The sequence below is a fragment of the Panthera pardus genome, unplaced genomic scaffold (assembly GCF_024362965.1).
Source record: "Panthera pardus isolate Hobbes unplaced genomic scaffold, ASM2436296v1 HiC_scaffold_6, whole genome shotgun sequence".
Classification (NCBI taxonomy): domain Eukaryota; kingdom Metazoa; phylum Chordata; class Mammalia; order Carnivora; family Felidae; genus Panthera; species Panthera pardus.
Window position 1 is genome coordinate 106914598 of NW_026526991.1, and position 18562 is coordinate 106933159.

Sequence of the window (18562 nt, forward strand, 5' to 3'; positions counted from 1 at the left end):
TTTTAATCAGGGATATTTGAAGACTGTCTTTTGGGAACTTTTAGGTAAGAATTTGTTAGAACAGAGTTTTTATACTGTGGGAGGTGACACAGTTTGTGATCTAAAATCAATAAGTGGATTTTGCAACTGAAATGATTTTAGTGTAATGAGGATAAGTACTGTTTCATGAAATCTGTATGTTTTATATGTGCGTGTGAGCATTTACTGCATTGTGCTCCAAAATATATTTTTTGTGGGTCTTGGTCATCATATTACGTGGAAAATTACTTCTCTGGAATTTCTTTCACATTTTCCATTTTCTTATTTTAGATTTGTAGTGATCTAAGAGGCTTTTAATATCCTGTTTGAATGTTAGAAGAGCAATTATCTGTTTTTATTTTTTAAGGGGAGTACTTGAGAAATAGATATTACATGATGACTGAGAAGTAATGATAAAGGTTTGTTGGTATTTCTTAGGGGAGGTGAGTCCCTAGATGAGTTTACGAGGGAATGGAGTTCTGCCGAAGCATCTTCAGATGGGAAAGTTAAGTCTGTAAGGAGTTCAGTTTATCAGCAGCTATGACTCTCAGGGTAAAATACTGCTTGAAGTGACAGAATAATTTGTAACTGATGTGAACCAAAGGTGGGGGCTGCGGGGGGGAAGGAAGCAAAATGTAGTCAATACAGGTAGAATAAAGTAGCTGCTGCACATTTTAAAAATGGTTCTTTGAATGATCTGCAAGCTGTTTTTACTTTGTTCCTATCATCAAAACCAAAGTTACATTTATATTTCATTTTATATTTATTTAAAAATATTCCCCCTTGTCTCCATATTTCAGGTTCTTCTCTCTTTCCCTTTTTATTTGAACAGTTTATTTGCTTGGGTTTTATTTGAAGGGTTTTGTGTACTGCTTGAAGAAAATTCCAAGAATAACCTTTTCTATTTGCTTCTTGCTGTAAACTTGCTGTATGGTAACCAGGGGACTTCAGCCTAAGAGTTGGGGTTAAGTAGTTAAGTAATTTATAAAAGCATGGTCCCTAGAGGTAAACTGCCTGAGCTTAAATTTAGTTCCATGACTTTGAATGGATTACTTATCCTCCTCAGTTGATTCAGTTTTCTCATCTGTTAAATGGAAATAATAATAAGGCTTACCTCACAGAGTTGTGAGGTTTAAATAGATTAATATAAATAAAATCTTCAGAAGGGCAGATGATAACAGTCACATAAGGGCTACCTATTGTTATTGACATCTTTGCAGGCTAAGTTCTCTTTGCAGGCTAAGAGGCCTTGGGGCAAGTTACTTAATCTTTCTGGGCTTTATCTATTTTTTTTTTTTTTTAAAGATACAATTCTCTGATTCTTTGTGCATATTTAAACTCTGATAGTTGATCCAAATTAGTTTTGTTTTTGAGCACTTGAAGTTACTCCTTTTTGTTTTTTTAATCAATGGAACTAAAAAATATTTCCAACAATATAAATATTTTGTGCTAAAAATGATTTTAGATTGTTGGAATGGCTCTAATATTACCTGTAGATGTTAGTCTCTCCAATGCAGTAAATTTTATGTAAAGTATTATCCAGAGAAGTCTTTTATCTTTCAGTGAAAGCCTACTCTTCACTAATAACAGGAGTTGTTAAGAGAGAGGCCTCTATTTTTATATTTTTGCTTTATATGAATTGACCCCAGGAGTAAAAGTGTCAGTGTCAGTCTTTCATTAATGCTTCTCACATAAGAGCACAAAATTTTTGGTGAATCTTCATTAAAATGTCATGTTCCAAGTACAGAAATAAGTTATAAGATAGGGAAGGCCATAACAGCAAGGAACAAAACAATTAAGTCTGAATTGACTTCTGAGCAATATATTATTCCAAAGTTGTAATTTGACAGAATTATTGATCAAGGGAACAAAGAGTGTTCTAACTCTTTTGTTAGCTTTAAGCTGTTAAAAATAAAGCAAAATGTTTACAGTAAATTCTATTTCAGTTTGTTAACTTTTCCCTTATTTCTTCATGATGGAAGTTTTGAAATTTCCATTTCATTTGTTTTGGCTTACAGCCCTAAAGAAAAAGTAGCAAAGGTCTTTCTGAGGATTAAAATTTTTACCTTCTGTATTATGGTTCTTTTGTTTTTGCTTTTTTAATCAGTTCTTGCTATGAGAGTTTCTGTTTTTAGAAGTACAGATAAGTTAACTTGTTGAGAATTCTTATCAATGAGCACTTAAGACCGCTCTGACCTTTGAATAACCCTTCTGTTTGAAGAGCTTTGTAATTGTAGGCTGCTCTGTGAATCCAGCTGTACTGTACGTCTTTTGAAGCGGCACAAAAACAGATTACAGAATTTGTAGAGTGTGAACAGAATGAGAGCAGATGTGATTCTAAGACTAAGAATAAACAACGTGAGAAATTACATTCCTTATCTTCTAAATAATTCAGTTGGGAGGTAGGGGTGGTTAGAAGCAATTTTTTTTGAGGTTTTTAGATGAAAATTTGAAAATGTCCTTGGAAAGTGAACAAGAATATATTGTTTTTTGTTTTTTTAACGTTTATTTATTTCTGAGACAGGGAGAGACAGAGCATGAATGGGGGAGGGTCAGAGAGAAAGGGAGACACAGAATCCGAAACAGGCTCCAGGCTCTGAGCTGTCAGCACAGAGCCCGACGTGGGGCTCGAACTTACAGACCGCAAGATCATGACCTGAGCCAAAGTCGGATGCTTAACCGACTGAGCCACCCAGGCGCCCCAAGAATATATTATTTTAGGTTGCTTGTAGTGGAATAACTGATGTTCTTTGACTATTTTCTGTAACTTTGAAATGCAATTTCTTTGAGAAAACGGTAGTTTTACTTGCTTCTTGGGGTGGCACACTGTGATTGGTTCATTTAGTGGCATAATTCTGTTAACTTTCTTTTCCAGTTTTTTCCTCTTCACTTAACAAAAAGAGTCCAGTTTAGTGTTTGTTTTTTTTTTTTAAGTTTTATTTATTTACTTTGAGAGAGAGAACGAGTGCAAGCCGGGAGGGCAGAGAGAGAGAGAATCCCAAGAAGCTGGCTCCTTGCTGTCAGCTCAGAGCCTGATGTGGGGCTCAAACTCAACAAACCGTGAGATCGTGACCTGAGCTGAAATCAAGAGTCGGATGCTTCACTGACTGAGCCACCCAGGCGTTCCAAGTACCCAGTTTTTAAATGTTGAGTTTCAATAGTGAAGAAAAAAAGATTTAATCTTAAGCAATGCCTCATTACCCTTCTTTTTAGCTACTTTGCAAGGCTTTGAAGGTTGAGGATTATAAAGCTGCTGAACCATACTTAGTTTCTCATTTGGAGATTTTGAGAAAGCTAATAAATAAACAAGTGTACTAAAGTCAATAGGGATAATTATGAACTTTGTGTTACTTTATACTATTACTACTCTTCTTTACTACCTTTTTCCCCTCCTTATAAACTTATTCTTTATATGAGCCTTTATTTCTGGTTTTCTTAAATGGAACTCCTTGAAGAGATGATTTAATAAACAGATAAACTTTTGAGTATATAAATTCTGTGGTAGGGCACCTGGGTGGCTCATTCGGTTAAGTGTCTAACTTTTGGTTTCAGCTCAGCTCAGGTCATGATCTCATGGTTCGTGGGATCAAGCCCTGTGTTGGGCTCTCTACCCTGACAGCTCAAAGCCTGCTTGGGATTCTATCTCTCCCTCTCTCTGCTCCTCCCACTTGCTCACACACTCTCTCTCAAATAAACATTTAAAAAATATATATATTTAATAAAAGAAAATTATATGGCAAAGAGAAATCCCTTTGTAATAAGTGTTAGAGGATTTGCATGACTAATTAGAATTGTGTTCTGGCAAAGAGATAGGTAAATACAGCTTTATTTTATTTTATTTTATTTTATTTTATTTTAATTTTATTTTTTTCTAGTAATCTCTACACCCAACGTAGGGCTCAAATCCAGCTCTGTTGTTCTCTCTTCTTTCTCTCTCTTTTTTTAAGATTTTATTTTTAAGGGTCACCTGGGTGGCTCATTTAAGCATCTGACTTTGGCTCAGGTCATGATCTCACAGTTCTTGAGTTCCAGCCCTGCCTTGGACTCTCTGTTGTCAGCACAGAGCCTGCTTCAGATCCTCTGTCCCTGTCTCTCTGCCCCTCCCTGCTCCTGCTTGCTCTCTCCCTCTCAAAAATAAATAAACATTAAAAAAAAATTGGGGGACTCCTGGGGGGCTCAATCGATTAAATGTCTGACTCTTGATTTTGGCTCAGGTTATGATCTCACAGTTTGTGAGTTCAAGCCCTGCTTCAGGCTCTGTGCTGACAGTACGGAGCCTGCTTGGAATTCTCTCTCTCCCCCTCACTCTCTGCCCCTCCCCCACCTCTCTTTCTGTCTCTCTCTCAAATAAATAAAACTTAAAAAAAAAAGATTTTATTTTTAAGTAATCTCTACACCCAGTGTGGGTCTCAAATTTACAACCTTGGGATTAAGAGTTGCATGCTCCACCAACTGAACCAGCCAGATACCCCTGTTATTCTCTGTCTTCTAAGAAGCTTTCCATGAATCCCCAAATAAGTTTCTCTTCTTCTGTGTTTGTCTCCTTCACTAGGTTTTAAACTCTATTTTAAACTCTTTGGGGACAGAGATTATAATGTTTTGTCACTACCATTTATATAGCACAATTCCCAACAATGAGAAGCAAACTACTTTCAAGAATAGGAGAAATCAAGTATGACTCCCAAGTTTTTGGTTTAGCTGACTGGTGAAATGTTTTTTTATTTTTCATCTCTAAATTGGATTGCAGCATCAAAGAGACAGGAGGCTTTGGTGAAAAATAATGATTGCTTATATTAGAGTGATAGCAGAAAATGTTGAGAGGAAGGGAAAAATATATCTTGATATGTTAGGATACATTAAGAATAAATGTTTTGAGATATAGTTAGCACTTTATGATTAGATTAAATAGAGGGAGAGGAAGATGATGAGGTAGATGGTAGCCAAAATAAAGTTACTAACAATGGGATAAGATAGAGAAACAATGTAGAAGTGTTATTTGTAGTTTGTATTCTTCAGTAGGACAAGTAGTATCTCCTGGCAATCAGTAATTAATGACTTCTGCTGTTGGTGGGTATACAGTGTTTATGTGATGCATTTGGTTGCAAAGGGACTCTGTTATCATTCATTATTGATAAAGTCCCAGAACTGTTGAGTGGTTTTATATTACCATTGCACTGATGAAAATCTGAGAATTCAAAAGAGGTGAAATCCTATAAGATTATAGTTATGAAGGTCTCATTTAGATGCATTTTAAGCCTGGGAAAGGAATCCATATGAAGAACAGTACTAATGGCAGATCTTATTAAAAATAAAAAATAAGATTATTAACTAGCATAGACTACTGGTTACTTTAGTACTTTACCTCCTCTGTTTTCTTTAGTCTCAACCTTTTTTACAAGCATCCTTGCCCCCAATTAGTTATATTATTTTATTATTTTTTAAAAGTTTATTTATCTATTTTGAGAGAGAGAGAGAGAGAGAGCAGGAAAGGGGCAGAGAGAAAGAGAATCCCAAGCAGGCTCTGCACAGTCAGCTTGGAGTCCAGCGCAGGGCTCAGACTCAGACTGTGAGATCATAACCTGAGTCAAAACCAAAAGTCTGATGCTTAACCCACTGAACGACCTAGGCACCCTTGTGTTTTGTTTTGTTGAAGAGTAAAAGATAAAAGTCTTAACAGTTCAATAATAAAAAGACAATAGAATTTTAAAGTGGGAAAAAGAAATAGACATTGTTCCAGAGAAGATAAACAAATGGACAATAAGCAAATGAAAAGATGTTTAGTATCATTGGTCATTAGTGAGATGCAAATAAAGACCCAAATGAGATACCACCTCACATTCCTTAGGATGGCACTGATAAAAAAAAAAAAAAAAAAAAATGAAATGGTCAATAACAAGTGTTAGGATGTGGAGAAATTAGAACCCTTCTACATTGCTGGGGGGAATATAAAATGGTACAGTTGCTTTGAGAAATAGTTTGGCAGTTCCTCAGTAAATTAAACAGAATTACATGACCCAGCAGTTTCACTTGTAGCTATGTACTGAAAAGAATTGAAAATAGGTGGTCAAACAAAAACTTATATGTGGATATTCACAATCACCAAAGGGTGGAAATGTCAACCAACTGATGAATGTCAACCAACAACTAATGTCAACCAATTGATAAAACCCAAATGTTAACCAACTGATGAATTAATAAACAAAATGTGGTATATCCATTTAATGAACTACTGCAAAGCCACAGAAAGAAAGTGCTGATATACACTACAACATGGACGAACCTTGAAAACATGTGAAGTGACAGAACCTAAACATGAAAGGTCACGTATTGTATGATTCCATTTATATGTACTTCCCAGAATAGGCATATCTAGAGGCAGAGAATGATTAGTGGTTGCCAGGGGAAGGAGGAGGGGAGAATTGGGAGTGATTGTCAAAAGCTTTCTCTTTGAGATGGTGGAAATGTTCAGGAATTAAATAAAGTGGGGTGATGTTTGCACACATTGTGAATATACTAAGCACCGCTGAATTGCACACCTAAAAATGGTGAATGTTAGGTTATGTAATTTTATGAATGTGTTTCTCATGTATTAATACTAAAAAAAGAATAAAAGATTTAAAAAAAAAAACACCAATTTCTAATGGTGTTCTAATATGCCCTGCCCTTTGTTTTAGGGACATGTACAAAAGATATTCAGGAGATCCTCTTCATCTGACTCAAATTATTTCACAGCTCATGTTGAGATTGTTGAATGTCCACTAATCTCAAGTTTCTAGGAAGCAGCAGACCACAATTTATATGTAACAGTCTTTTAAAAAAATGGAGATAGATTTATTATTTTCAAATAGATTAAAAAAATTTTTTATACAAAGTCATGATCATTGTAAAAAATTTATAGAATACACACTTTTCTTATAGTTCTGTCCCACAGAAATAAGCTGTATATTGGTTTGATGTATACTATTGTAATTAAAAAAATAATTTTTTTTAATGTTTATTTATTTTTGAGAGAGCGCAAACAGGAAAAGGGCAGAGAGAGAGACACAGATCCGAAGCAGGCTCCATGTTCTGAGCTGTCAGCACAAAGTCTGACGCAGAGTTCAAACTCATGAACTGCAAGATCATGACCTGAGCCAAAATCAGACGCTTAACCAACTGAGCCACCCAGGCACCCTTATACTATTGTAATTTTCTAAAGAGAGATTTTTACTTTCCAGTTTTGTGATACCTCTATTTAGGAGAGATGAGGAAGGAGGAAAAAGTGTGTTAATAACCTTTTTGTACCCAAGGAAGGGTATTGTTTCAAATTGCTTTTAGTTTTAAAATTTTTTCAGTCTATGTGACTTTCTCCCACCACCACACCAAAAACAGTAGCAAAAAAACAATGACAACAAAAACAATAATAATGAAAAAACAGCATAATTTATTGATTGCTTACTATGTACAAGGTTCTGTGCTAAGCACGATAAATACTATATCTAAGTTTTGTTATAAAACTTACCAAGGCATTCATATTCCATTTATGAATAAATTGAAGTTTAAATGGTTAAGCAAAGGGGCGCCTGGGTGGCTTAGTTAAGCGTCCAACTTTGGCTCAGGTCCTGATCTCCCGGTTCATGGATTTGAGCCCTGCATGGGCCTCTGTGCTGACAGCTCCGAGCCTGGAATCTGCTTCAGATTCTGTGTCTTCCTCGCTCTCTGCCCCTACCGCCCCCCCCCCCCGCCCCCGCCCGCCACCAAAATAAATAAACATTAAAATTTTTTTTTTAATGGTTAAGCAAGCAAGGCCTTCAGATATACACATCTGGTATGTGTGGAGCTGGGGTTCAAACCAGTTCTTTTTTCCTACAAATACTGTATTTTTAATTACTCCACTGTTGTATCTCTCTGCGTATGTTCGTTCACAGACTATCCCTGATGACCTCTAGGGCTTCCTAAGGAGATTGAAACAAGGGTTGAGGTGGAACGTGGGGCAGTTAGAATCTTGATATTATGATCATGTTATTTGTTTAGTTGCTTTTCTGGTTTCTTTTTATGTAGGGCTAATAGAGGGACTACTGGTTTATATTAGAGCCTTAATGTATGCAGAAAGCTTTCAGTTTTTAAAAAAAAATTTTTTTAATGTTTTTTAATTTATTTTTGAGACAGAGACAGAGCATGAGCAGGGGAGGGGCAGAGAGAGGAGGAGACACAGAATCTGAAGCCGACTCCAGGCTCTGAGCTGTCAGCACAGAGCCCGACGTGGGGCTTAAACTCACAGAGTGTGAGATCATGACCAGAGCTGAAGTTGGACGCTCAACCTACTGAGCCACCCAGGTGCCCCCCGAGAGCTTTCAGTTTTGATTGAAGAATAAAATTATTCTACTTCCTATGAATAGCAGCTATAATCACAAAATAAAACAGGAATTAATTTGCTTTACATACTCTATTCAAACTCTCTGCAGCATTTATGAGTGTCACCCAGACTTTTTGTGAAGCTTTCTTTAGGTCTTTATGAACATTACCCTCCATTAGTTCTCTCTTCCTCTAGGTTCCGCTATCATCCTGTGCATATACCTGTCTTAAAGCTTTCTGTATCATACTGAAATTATTCATATGTCAGTCTTCACATCTAGACGGTGAATTTTTTTTTAATAAATTTTTTATTTTAAGTAGGCTCCATGCTCTGTTGAATTCAACGACCCTGAGATCAAGAGACGGGTGCTCTACCAACTGAGCTAGCCAGGCGCCCCTGACATTATTTATTTTTATTGCTTTTGTGTCAAGACTCTTGCTAAAGAGAGAAGCAAGAGTCTTACATTTCTGGTGTTCCTCTGGCCACTGCTCTCAAGTCATTTTAAAGTGGAGCTGTGATTGTCCTTGTGTAGCTAAAACACTTCATTGACCATTTCCTGTTGAATAAAGTCCATATTTCTTAGTTCTCTGTCAGGTTTTCCAGGGTCCCTTTCCTAATGGAAATTTCTATTCTTCATGTACACTGTACACTACTCCCACTGGGTTACATACTGTTACCCTTTTTTATTATTTATTTATTTATTTTTATTTTTAAAAATTTATTTATTTTTGGGGCGCCTGGGTGGCGCTTGAGCGTCTGACTTCGGCTCAGGTTATGATCTCGCGGTTTGTGAGTTCGGGCCCCGCGTTGGGCTGTGTGCTGACAGCTTGGAGCCTGCAGCCTGCTTTGAATTCTGTATCTTCCTCTCTCTCTGCCCCTCCCCTGCTCATGCTCTGTCTCTCTCTGTATCTCAAAAGTAAATAAATGTTAAAAAAATTTTTTTAATTTATTTTTTAATTTCTATCCAAGTTAGTTAGCAAATAGTGCAACAATGATTTCAGGAGTAGATTCCTTAATGCCCCTTACCCATTTAGCCCATCCCCACCTTCCACAAGCCCTCCAGCAACTCTGTTTGTTCTCCATATTTAAGAGTCTCTTATGTTTTGTCCCCCTCCCTGTTTTTATATTATTTTTGCTTCCTTTCCCTTATATTCATCTGTTTTGTATCTTAAGGTCCTTATATGAGTGAAGTCATATGATACTTTTCTTTCTCTGACTAATTTCGCTTAGCATAATACCCTCTAGTTCCATCCATGTGGTTACAAATGGCAAGATTTCATTCCTTTTGATTGCTGAGTAATACTCCATTGTATATATACACATCTTCTTTATCCATTCATCCATCAATGGACATTTGGGCTCTTTCCATACTTTGGCTATTGTTGAAGTGCTGCAATAAACATGGGGGTACATGTGCCCTTTCAAAACAGCATACCTGTATCCCTTGGATAAATACCTAGTAGTGCAATTGCTGGGTTTTAGGGTAGTTCTATTTTTAATATTTTGAGGAACCTCCATACAGTTTTCCAGAGTGGCTGCACCAGTTTGCATTCCCACCAGCAGGGCAAAAGAGATCCTCTTTCTCCACATCCTCGCCAACATCTGTTGTTGCCTGAGTTGTTAATGTTAGCCATTCTGACAGGTGTGAAGTGGTATCTCACTCTGGTTTTGATTTGTATTTCCCTGATGATGAGTGACGTTGAACATCTTTTCATGTGTCAGTTGGCCTTCTGGATGTCTTCTTTGGAGAAGTGTCTATTCAAGCCTTTTGCCCATTTCTTCACTGGATTATTTGTGTTTTGGGTGTTGAGTTTGATAAGGTCTTTATAGATTTTGGATACTAACCCTTTATCTGATATGTCATTTGCAAATATCTTCTCCCATTCCGTTGATTGCCCTTTAGTTTTGCTGATTGTTTCCTTTGCTGTGCAGACTAGAGGTGTTTATTTTGATGAGGTCCCGATAGTTCATTTTTGATTGGGTTTCCCTTGCCTCTGGAGACGTGTTGAGTAAGAAATTGCTGCAGCCAAGGTCCCAAAGAGGTTTTTGCCTGCTTTCTCCTCAAGGATTTTGATGGCTTCCTGTCTTATTACATTTAGGTCTTTCATCCATTTTGAGTTTATTTTTGTGTATCGTGTAAGAAAGTGGTCCAGGTTCACTTTTCTGCATGTTGCTGTCCAGTTTTCCCAGTACTTGCTGAAGAGACTGTTTTTATTCCATTGGATATTCTTTCCTACTGTCAGAAATTAGTTGGCCATACATTTGTGGGTTAATTTCTGGGTTCTGTATTCTATTCCATTGATCTGAGTGTCTGTTTTTGTGACATCCTCTTTTTTATATTTATACACTTTTGCGGGTATTGTGTCTTGCCCATGGTTTTCACCATAGACTCTGACCCATTCTCCTGATAGTCACTGTAAATGCTGGTTTCTCCACAAAGCTCTCAGGCATCTCCCTGACTGCTGCAGCCTCCACCAGAAGAAGTTGCCATCTCTCCAGCTGAACTCTTACTAGCACTTGGACTGCCGGATAGCATTGCCTTACTAAGTGATAAATTCCTTGAGAGCAAGTTTCTTGCCTTTGTTTTCTCTGCTATTTTGCATTAATTATTGCATTGTATATATATACACATCGAATTGAATATAAAAATCACATTTTGGTTTTTTAGTTTCAAGGAAGTTGGTCAGAGGACTATCTTGTTAAAAATTCTTCCTCTGAGGACACTTGTTGGGATGAGCACTGGGTGTTGTATGTAAGCCAATTTAACAATATATTATATTCATAAAAAAATGAATAAAAGAAAAAAATTCTTCCTCTTTATTGGTCTACAGGTAAATGCATTCAATCCAGAAATTACATAGCTGTAAACAATGTGTTTATTCCTAGAACTTCAGTTTGGGAAAGAATTTTTATCCAGATTTATATTTATTTTAAATATATTTACCATTCTTTGTATTGACTCTCTTCCTTCTCTTCTAGGGCACTGTCTTTAACCTTGAATCAGAGGAGGAGGAATACCCTGGAATCGCTGCAGAAGATAGCAATGACATTTATATCCTGCCCAGTGACAACTCTGGACAAGTCAGTCCTCCAGAGTCTCCTACTGTGACCACTTCTTGGCAGTCAGAGAGCTTACCTGTTTCACTCTCAGCCAGTCAGAGTTGGCACACAGAAAGCCTACCAGTGTCCCTAGGTCCTGAGTCCTGGCAACAGATTGCAATGGATCCTGAAGAAGTCAAAAGCTTAGATAGCAATGGGGCTGGAGAGAAGAGCGAGAACAATTCTTCTAATTCTGACATTGTGCATGTGGAAAAAGAAGAAATACCTGAAGGTGTGGAAGAGGCTGCTGTGGCATCTGTAGTCTTGCCAACCAAGGAGCTGCAGGAGGCATTCCCTGAAGCACCTGCTCCCTTGCTTCCGCATATCACTGCTACTTCCGTGCTGGAGGTGAGGGAACCTGACACAGAAGCGATTGCAGTTGAGAAAGTCAGCCCTGCTACATCGTTGTTTGTGGAACTTGATGAAGAGAACTTGATGAAGACAAAAGCAGCAGCAGTTGAATCTGTTGAACTAGAAGAGGAAGTGATCCCTGCACTGGAACCCACAGAAACACTGCTGAGTGAAAAGGAGATGCATGTAAAGAGAGAGAGTCTTCAAGAAGGGCCCTCCCCTGCTGCAGAAGAGAAGGCCTTCCCCCTGTCTGAGGGCAAGTCTATACTGCTGTTTGGAGGGGCCGCCGCTGTTGCCATCCTGGCAGTGGCAGTTGGGGTAGCACTGGCTCTGAGAAAGAAATAGCAGATCTTTCAGAAGAGAAAGAAGACAAAAAATATGTAAAGTCTTAGCTGTACTGACTGAATTGGATCCACCAACAACTGATTGGACATTTGTGGAACACTCTGGGATAATGGGGGACTTCTGCTCAACAAGGCATAAATCGATCCACATAGTAGGGCTTGAGGTAGAGGGCATTCACGTTTGTCTGTTAAGTTCCAAGGGCCGTGGCTCATGCTCAATTCAGAATCTCTTGAGTAAAGTACTCCCTCTAGAACAGGGTTTCTCAACCTTGCCATCAATGACATCATGATTAATCCTATGTTGTAGGGGGCTGTCCTGTGCACTGTAGGATGTTTAGCAACATCTCTGGCCTCTACCCACTAAATATCAGTAGCACCGTTCCCCCAGTTGTGACAACCAAAAATGTCTCCCAACATTGCCAAATGTCCCCTGGGGGCAAAATTGTTCCCGTTGAGAGCCACAGCTTTAGAGGGAGAGGGTTAATTTAAGAGAATCTGCGATAGAAATTCCTAGGCCAACAGGGCTTAGCTGTGGGCTCCTCAGCTACTGATTTGTTCCTGCCCTTGGAAGTTCATCTTTCCTGACCAACATGCTGTGTTTTGCAGCCATTCCTTTGTGGATCTTCTTTTTTCCCCCACCTTCTTAGTCCTGTAGCGTGAGGGTGCTCTTCCCTTATGTCTCTGCTGCCTCTCAGGTACTGCACCGTTCCTCTTCACCCCCACGTTCTTTGTTAAAATCCCACGGGAGAGCACTTGCTCTGTGCCCACTAAGTCCCTGATGCTTCCTACAGCTCCACCTTGTAAAGATGTTACCTTTAGTAATCTTTAAAAAAAATAAATATAACAGAGACCTAGGGCTCCCTGCCTGTGAATGCAAAGGCAAGTAACTGGCTAAAGAGGGACATTTGTCTCATTTAGAAGCAGAAGGATGACTTAGATGGCCTGTCAAAGTCTCTTCTGGCCCTTTTGTGTATGGCCACCCTATGGAGCTTATGGTTACTCGCTAGCAGCATCTCTGTTGCTGGATGGTCACTGTCTAGAACCTGCATTAGTGTGTTTTCCCTTTATCTGACCTAGTCTTCTTACTGGTCAGCCAGCTTCTCTGTGGTCTTTTGCCATGTGATAAGGATGTTAATACTTGGGCTTACAGACCAACTGAATCATAACTCTTATTAAATACAGAAGGTCTCCTAAATACCATTGAAATAAAAAGTAGTAAAAGAGAAGCTTGACTTTCTTGAGGCTACCCTCGAGATTTTAGTTTGGCTTTCAGAGTTCAAGAATTAGACTTCTTCCCTGAACTCTTTACAGTCCAAATGCCAGAGTGATAAACAAAATGATTCTAATCAGTATGTGCTAGTTGAGAATCAGTGTAATTTTCTTTCATCTGGCTGATCCCATCCCTAAAGCAGGGGGGGGGTGGAACCATGTCTTTTCATGCCTGAGGATCACAGTGTCACTATGCAGGACACACATGCTTGATACAGGTCATCTCAGATTTATCTTAGTAAATGTAACAAATTACTTTTTAGATCCTGAAATTTGTAATAAAATTACTTTACTATCCTGATCACCAAAACTTGACGTTTTAAATGTGCTTTCTTTTTTAAATTTATTTTTTAAAATGAAATCTTCTCCCTAAAGCAATACTATTTAAAAGCTGGTCAAGGAAAGGTCTGAAGTGTGTTTGTCTATTCAGCTTTATCATGCACTGTATCTGTATGTTCTGAGTTGTAGCGTCTTAGGGAGTGATATTTTTAAGGGTTTTGGTGCACCTTGATTAGTGTAGCTAGAGAAGAGGTGGGAGGATGGGAATTAATGTAGTAAAGATGGTTTTCACTCCTTGGACTCTGACAGTTGGCTCCGACATTGGGGTTTCTCTGTATTCTAGTTCCTACTTTTGTGTTTGCATAGGATAAGAGCACACTGGTGAGTTATCCTGATTTTTTTTTTTTTTTTTCTCTTTTATAATAAAATATTTTCCTTCCAGTGTTGACACTTTTAAACTCCGGAGCCCAAACCCATTAGCTGAACACATTTAAGCACTAATAGAAACCGGGTTTACTTCTGAGCTACTACAAGGAGATCTGTGGCTTAGGATATTTGGGTCTGTGTTCTCCACTAAAGGAAAGACTGAGACATGTGATAGGATGCTGCCACGTGCTGGTTTATTTTCCTATCTGTTGAACATTAACCCAAAGTGATTTGGCCAATTGCCTCTTGCTGGGTAATGGTTAATACTCTTTTCCATTGGCTTTCTCTAGGTTGAATCATTGATAGTTCTGAATAATAGAGTGTGTCAGGGTGCCTGTTGCTTCTTCACTTCCTTATCCTCTGCCTCTGGCACTGGAGGGGAAATACCCTAATGAGGACTGCTGCTTACAGCAGTTCCTGTTTTTTGCTTATTAAAAAAAATTATTTCTCAGCCTCCCACCTCCCTCGTTTTTGGTGGGGCTGGTAGTCAGAGGCCATTTCTTCTCCCCCATGCCTCCCCAACTTACATTACATCTAAATCTAAGGTAAAAAGGCAGATTAGGGATAAATCTCACTTGCTTATGGAACTCAAATGTGGAATTGAGTATCACCATTTATCGTTCCTCATTCTTTAAACTATTGAGCAAAAGTTTGTATTAGTAAGTTTTCTAGATTTCTTCTTAATTGCTTTATAGACTGTAATGATTTCTGAAAACTTGGTAAAAAACCAATGAAGGTTTCTTGAGAAAAATACCAGAATTAAAGAATGCCACTTTATCGTCTTTGTATTAAAATAATAATTCTGAGCCAATAGAAATCAGTGTCTACAGTGTGCCTTACAGGGACTCTTGTATCATCATTGCCCTCTAGAAGGCTTTCTAGAAAATGAAAAGCAACTGTTGACCATCTGGTTCACACGTTCACCACACAAAGGCATCCTTGATACCTCCTCTCACCTATGTTTCTGTACCATCTCTTATATCAAAATGCAGCTACTTGACTGGGTCTGTCCTGGGGGAATAAACAATGAACCCAGGAATGTGGTTTTTTGGAAGTACAGCTACCATTAATTTCTTGTGGAAATCAATTTCCCCAGCCTTCATGCTAATTCCCTCTAATAATACAAAAGTAATGCCTGCTCTTTGCCTTTTTCTCTAAAAGGCATGATGTGGACAAATGTCATACCCACAGAATTTTAAAATTATTTTGAGAGGTCTTATAGAAATAAAAGGTACTACAGGTAAAATTTGAGTTGGTGATCATATTTCATAGAGGGCCTGTAGACTATTTGATTACCTTTACAGAAACAGATTCTGGCCTCTGAACTGATTTCCTCACAAATCCCCTTGTCTGCAGTTTTGTTTTCTGCGGTTCAGTTACCGGCAGTCAGCCGTGGCCCAGAAGTAGATGATCCTTACTCCCATATCCTGAGGTCAGTAGGAGCCTAATGGTTCATCACAGTGCCTGCATCGCTCACCTCACTCATCTCATAGCGTAGGCATTTTGTCATCTCATGTCCTCATGAGGGTATTAGTATAATAAGATAGTTTGAGAGGAAGACCACATTCACAGAACTCATCACAGTATATTATCTTAATTCTATTTTCTTGTTAATGTCTACTATGCCTAATTTATAAACTAACTTTACCATAGATATGTATGTGTGGGGGAAAAAAATACATAGGGCTCAGTATTCTCTGTGGTTTCAGGCATCCACTGGGGAGGATGAGGGGGCGCTACTGTATCTCATTTAAAGCCTCAGCAACACCATGCCAGAAAAATGTAGCTTCTCTGGAGGAACGAGATCTGCCATTAGTGACAACCCATTACAGCATTCGTCACTGAGGAGGTTCAACTGTGAGATGGGTTTCAGTTTAGGGTGCATATTTTTCTGTATTAGAGTATCCTTTTCCTTAAAAAGTGTGGGTCATTATAATTTTAACAATAGTTGAACATTTACAATTTGCCAGAGATTGTTCTTGTGCACCATCATGTACCTTATTCCACCTTCACAGTTGCAATGGCTATTCATAGTCCTCATCCCCAGCTTACGCTGTGAAGAGACCTAATTGGAGTTTAATGACTTTTCAAAAGCCACCTAGCATGGGAGAGGAAAAGGTGACTGGATTTTTCTGACTCCAAGTCTAGTGCTTTTCTCGGTTTTTACCATGTTTATGACACTGCCAAGCAGGATTGGTAGGCTCTCTACAAATGGTTGTGCCAATCATGGACTGCACAAGGGCAGCCAGGCGCACCAGACTGTGCCCTGGAAGAAAGGGAGTTTTTTTCTTGATTTGTACAACGGTTCCATCTGGCCTAATCTAAAATTTGAGCATGTTCTACAGAAATAGGAGTGAAGGTTATGTCCAGAGTTATTCCGAACTTGTAGGATTTTCTCTTAGTGAATGTGATGCCTTGTGGCTAAAGAATGTGCAGTTATTGTTGGTATGGATCTTTATCTTTTTTAGTGTGTCACATAAGTACTTCTGCTTATAAACAAGAGTAAGGCAGTCTGACCCAGGAATCATCACCAAATGACTTGAAGACAGCGCCTTGATGCTTTCTCTTCCCTTTCCTCTATTTTTTCCCCCTGCCTATGCCATGGGTTGTGAAGTGGGATGAGATGAAGTGGGGGATACCGCCAGTCATTGGCCTCTCAACATTCGAGAGGTGACTGACTTGAGAGCTGGCAAGGTACAGCCACAGACACATCTTGCTCAGAAGCTGACACTAGATAACTTTCCAGTGAAACATCTCAGTTCCACAGTACACTGGGGCCTTGGCTGTAGGATACCTGTTTCTTAAAATTTAGTCACTATTTCTTAGTTACCTCATACATAGAACTCCATAGAGAGTAGAAACGGTCATGAAACTAAAATATGAAGACATCCTGGTCTTCCCTTTATTTACATAAGACTAGCCTGTGGCTGGCCATGTTCCTGTGAATTTAAACCATCAGGGCCCTCCCGATGTTTATGTTTACACTGCAGTAGCTCTAGCCAGGCAGCTGCTTCATCGTAAGCTCAGGTAGGAGATGTTCTCAGGGATATTTGCAAGGCCTTGTAATAAGTTAAAAAGTAGCAGCTGGTTTAAGGTGATCTTTGCCCCCTTCTCAAACTTCTAAGGGGAAATTTTATAGTGATCTTGCTCAGTGAGTGTTTTTTTGCACCACCGGAAGAAATTGGTTAATCAGTATATTGTTATGAACAAAAGTTTTGACATTTTACTACTGTTTGTTCCAGGAATAAAAGGAAGTTGAAATACAATCTTCCCTGTTACGGAGTCTGGAATAACTTGGTTCCTGATTTTTAGCAAGACAATTGTATTACATAGGTTGGTCCTTGGCCAGCACCAAAGGAAAAGATAGAATCTGTGTATTTTTCCAGCTATCTTAGGCTTTCATTTCTCTTTTCCTTTACATTAAAAGTGCCTCTCTCTACCTCATTCCTTGACTGAGTTCAATTTATTATTGGTTCTAATGCTCTCATCTCCTCAAAATTACTGGAATTAAATGGTAATTTTGGTAACACAGGCATTTTACTTAAGTGCATGTATTTACTTTCTCTGTATGAATTTCCATTAGCTCTCCTAACAACTCTGATTTGCTCACCTTATTTGTGGTTTATTCTGGCTCCTCCTTTTCCCTCCTGTTATCTGCCTTTTGGCCAATCTACTCTTCATCAGGGGAAAAGAACAAAATTCAAATCTATGAATTGTGCTGTTAGAAGCAGTGTGTTGGGGAGAATACATTGGAGGTTGAAATAAAGTGAGATCTGAAGATAATTGATGGACGACTCTTTGTATTCACATGGTAATCTTATGCCTTGGACTTCAGAGGGATCATTTCAGATAATCTTGGGGTCTTGACAGGTACACACTTATTTGCTTTGCCTTCAGGTTCTGAAAACATGATCTTAACATTCAAAGGACACTCCATATTCAGGTTCCCAGTCAGCAGTGAAATTGTTGGAAAATAAAAGGCTCTGGTGCTATGACCCTTTAAGGTAGCCCTGAGCATCTCAGCAGTTAGTGCTGGATCCTAAGTGGTGAGATCAGGAATGATTTGACCTTCAGACTATACCAGATAATCCACCTGACTTTCAGATATGCCAAGCAGCTTCTGGAGAAGAAAGCTTTTCACTTTTTATTCATTTAAGAATCCAGCCTTGTTAAGCTGCTAGAGGTGAGGCAAGAATTTTTTTTTTTTTAATGTATTTACTTATTTTAAAAGAGACAATGTGAGTGGGGGGAGAGGGGGAAGACCACAGAGAGGGGGAGAATCCCAAGGGGCTCCAGACAGCACAGAGCCCAATGCGGGGCTCGAACTCACAAAACTGTGAGTTCGATCATGACCTGAGCTGAGATCAAGAGTTGGACATTTAAGCGACTGAGCCACCCAGGCGCCCCAGAAAACTTTCTATATTTAACCAAGGAATTTCCA

At 38.7% G+C, this 18562-nt stretch overlaps 1 protein-coding gene across 12 annotated transcripts in view; it reads left to right on the forward strand.

The window, feature by feature from the left end:
• The window catches only part of BCL2L13 (BCL2 like 13), a 91659-nt gene extending 73757 nt beyond the window's left edge, over nucleotides 1–17902 (forward strand). For 9 of the 12 annotated variants that reach the window (XM_019465063.2, XM_019465065.2, XM_019465066.2 and 6 more), the window contains one exon: nucleotides 11333–15788. In XM_019465063.2, the coding sequence (XP_019320608.2) occupies nucleotides 11333–12148 (816 nt within the window). In that variant the 3' untranslated portion in view covers nucleotides 12149–15788. Of the gene's footprint in view, nucleotides 1–11332 lie in introns of all 12 variants that reach the window. The other 3 variants (XM_019465061.2, XM_019465064.2, XM_019465062.2) reach the window with 1 other exon arrangement.
• Nucleotides 17903–18562: the final 660 nt, after the last annotated feature.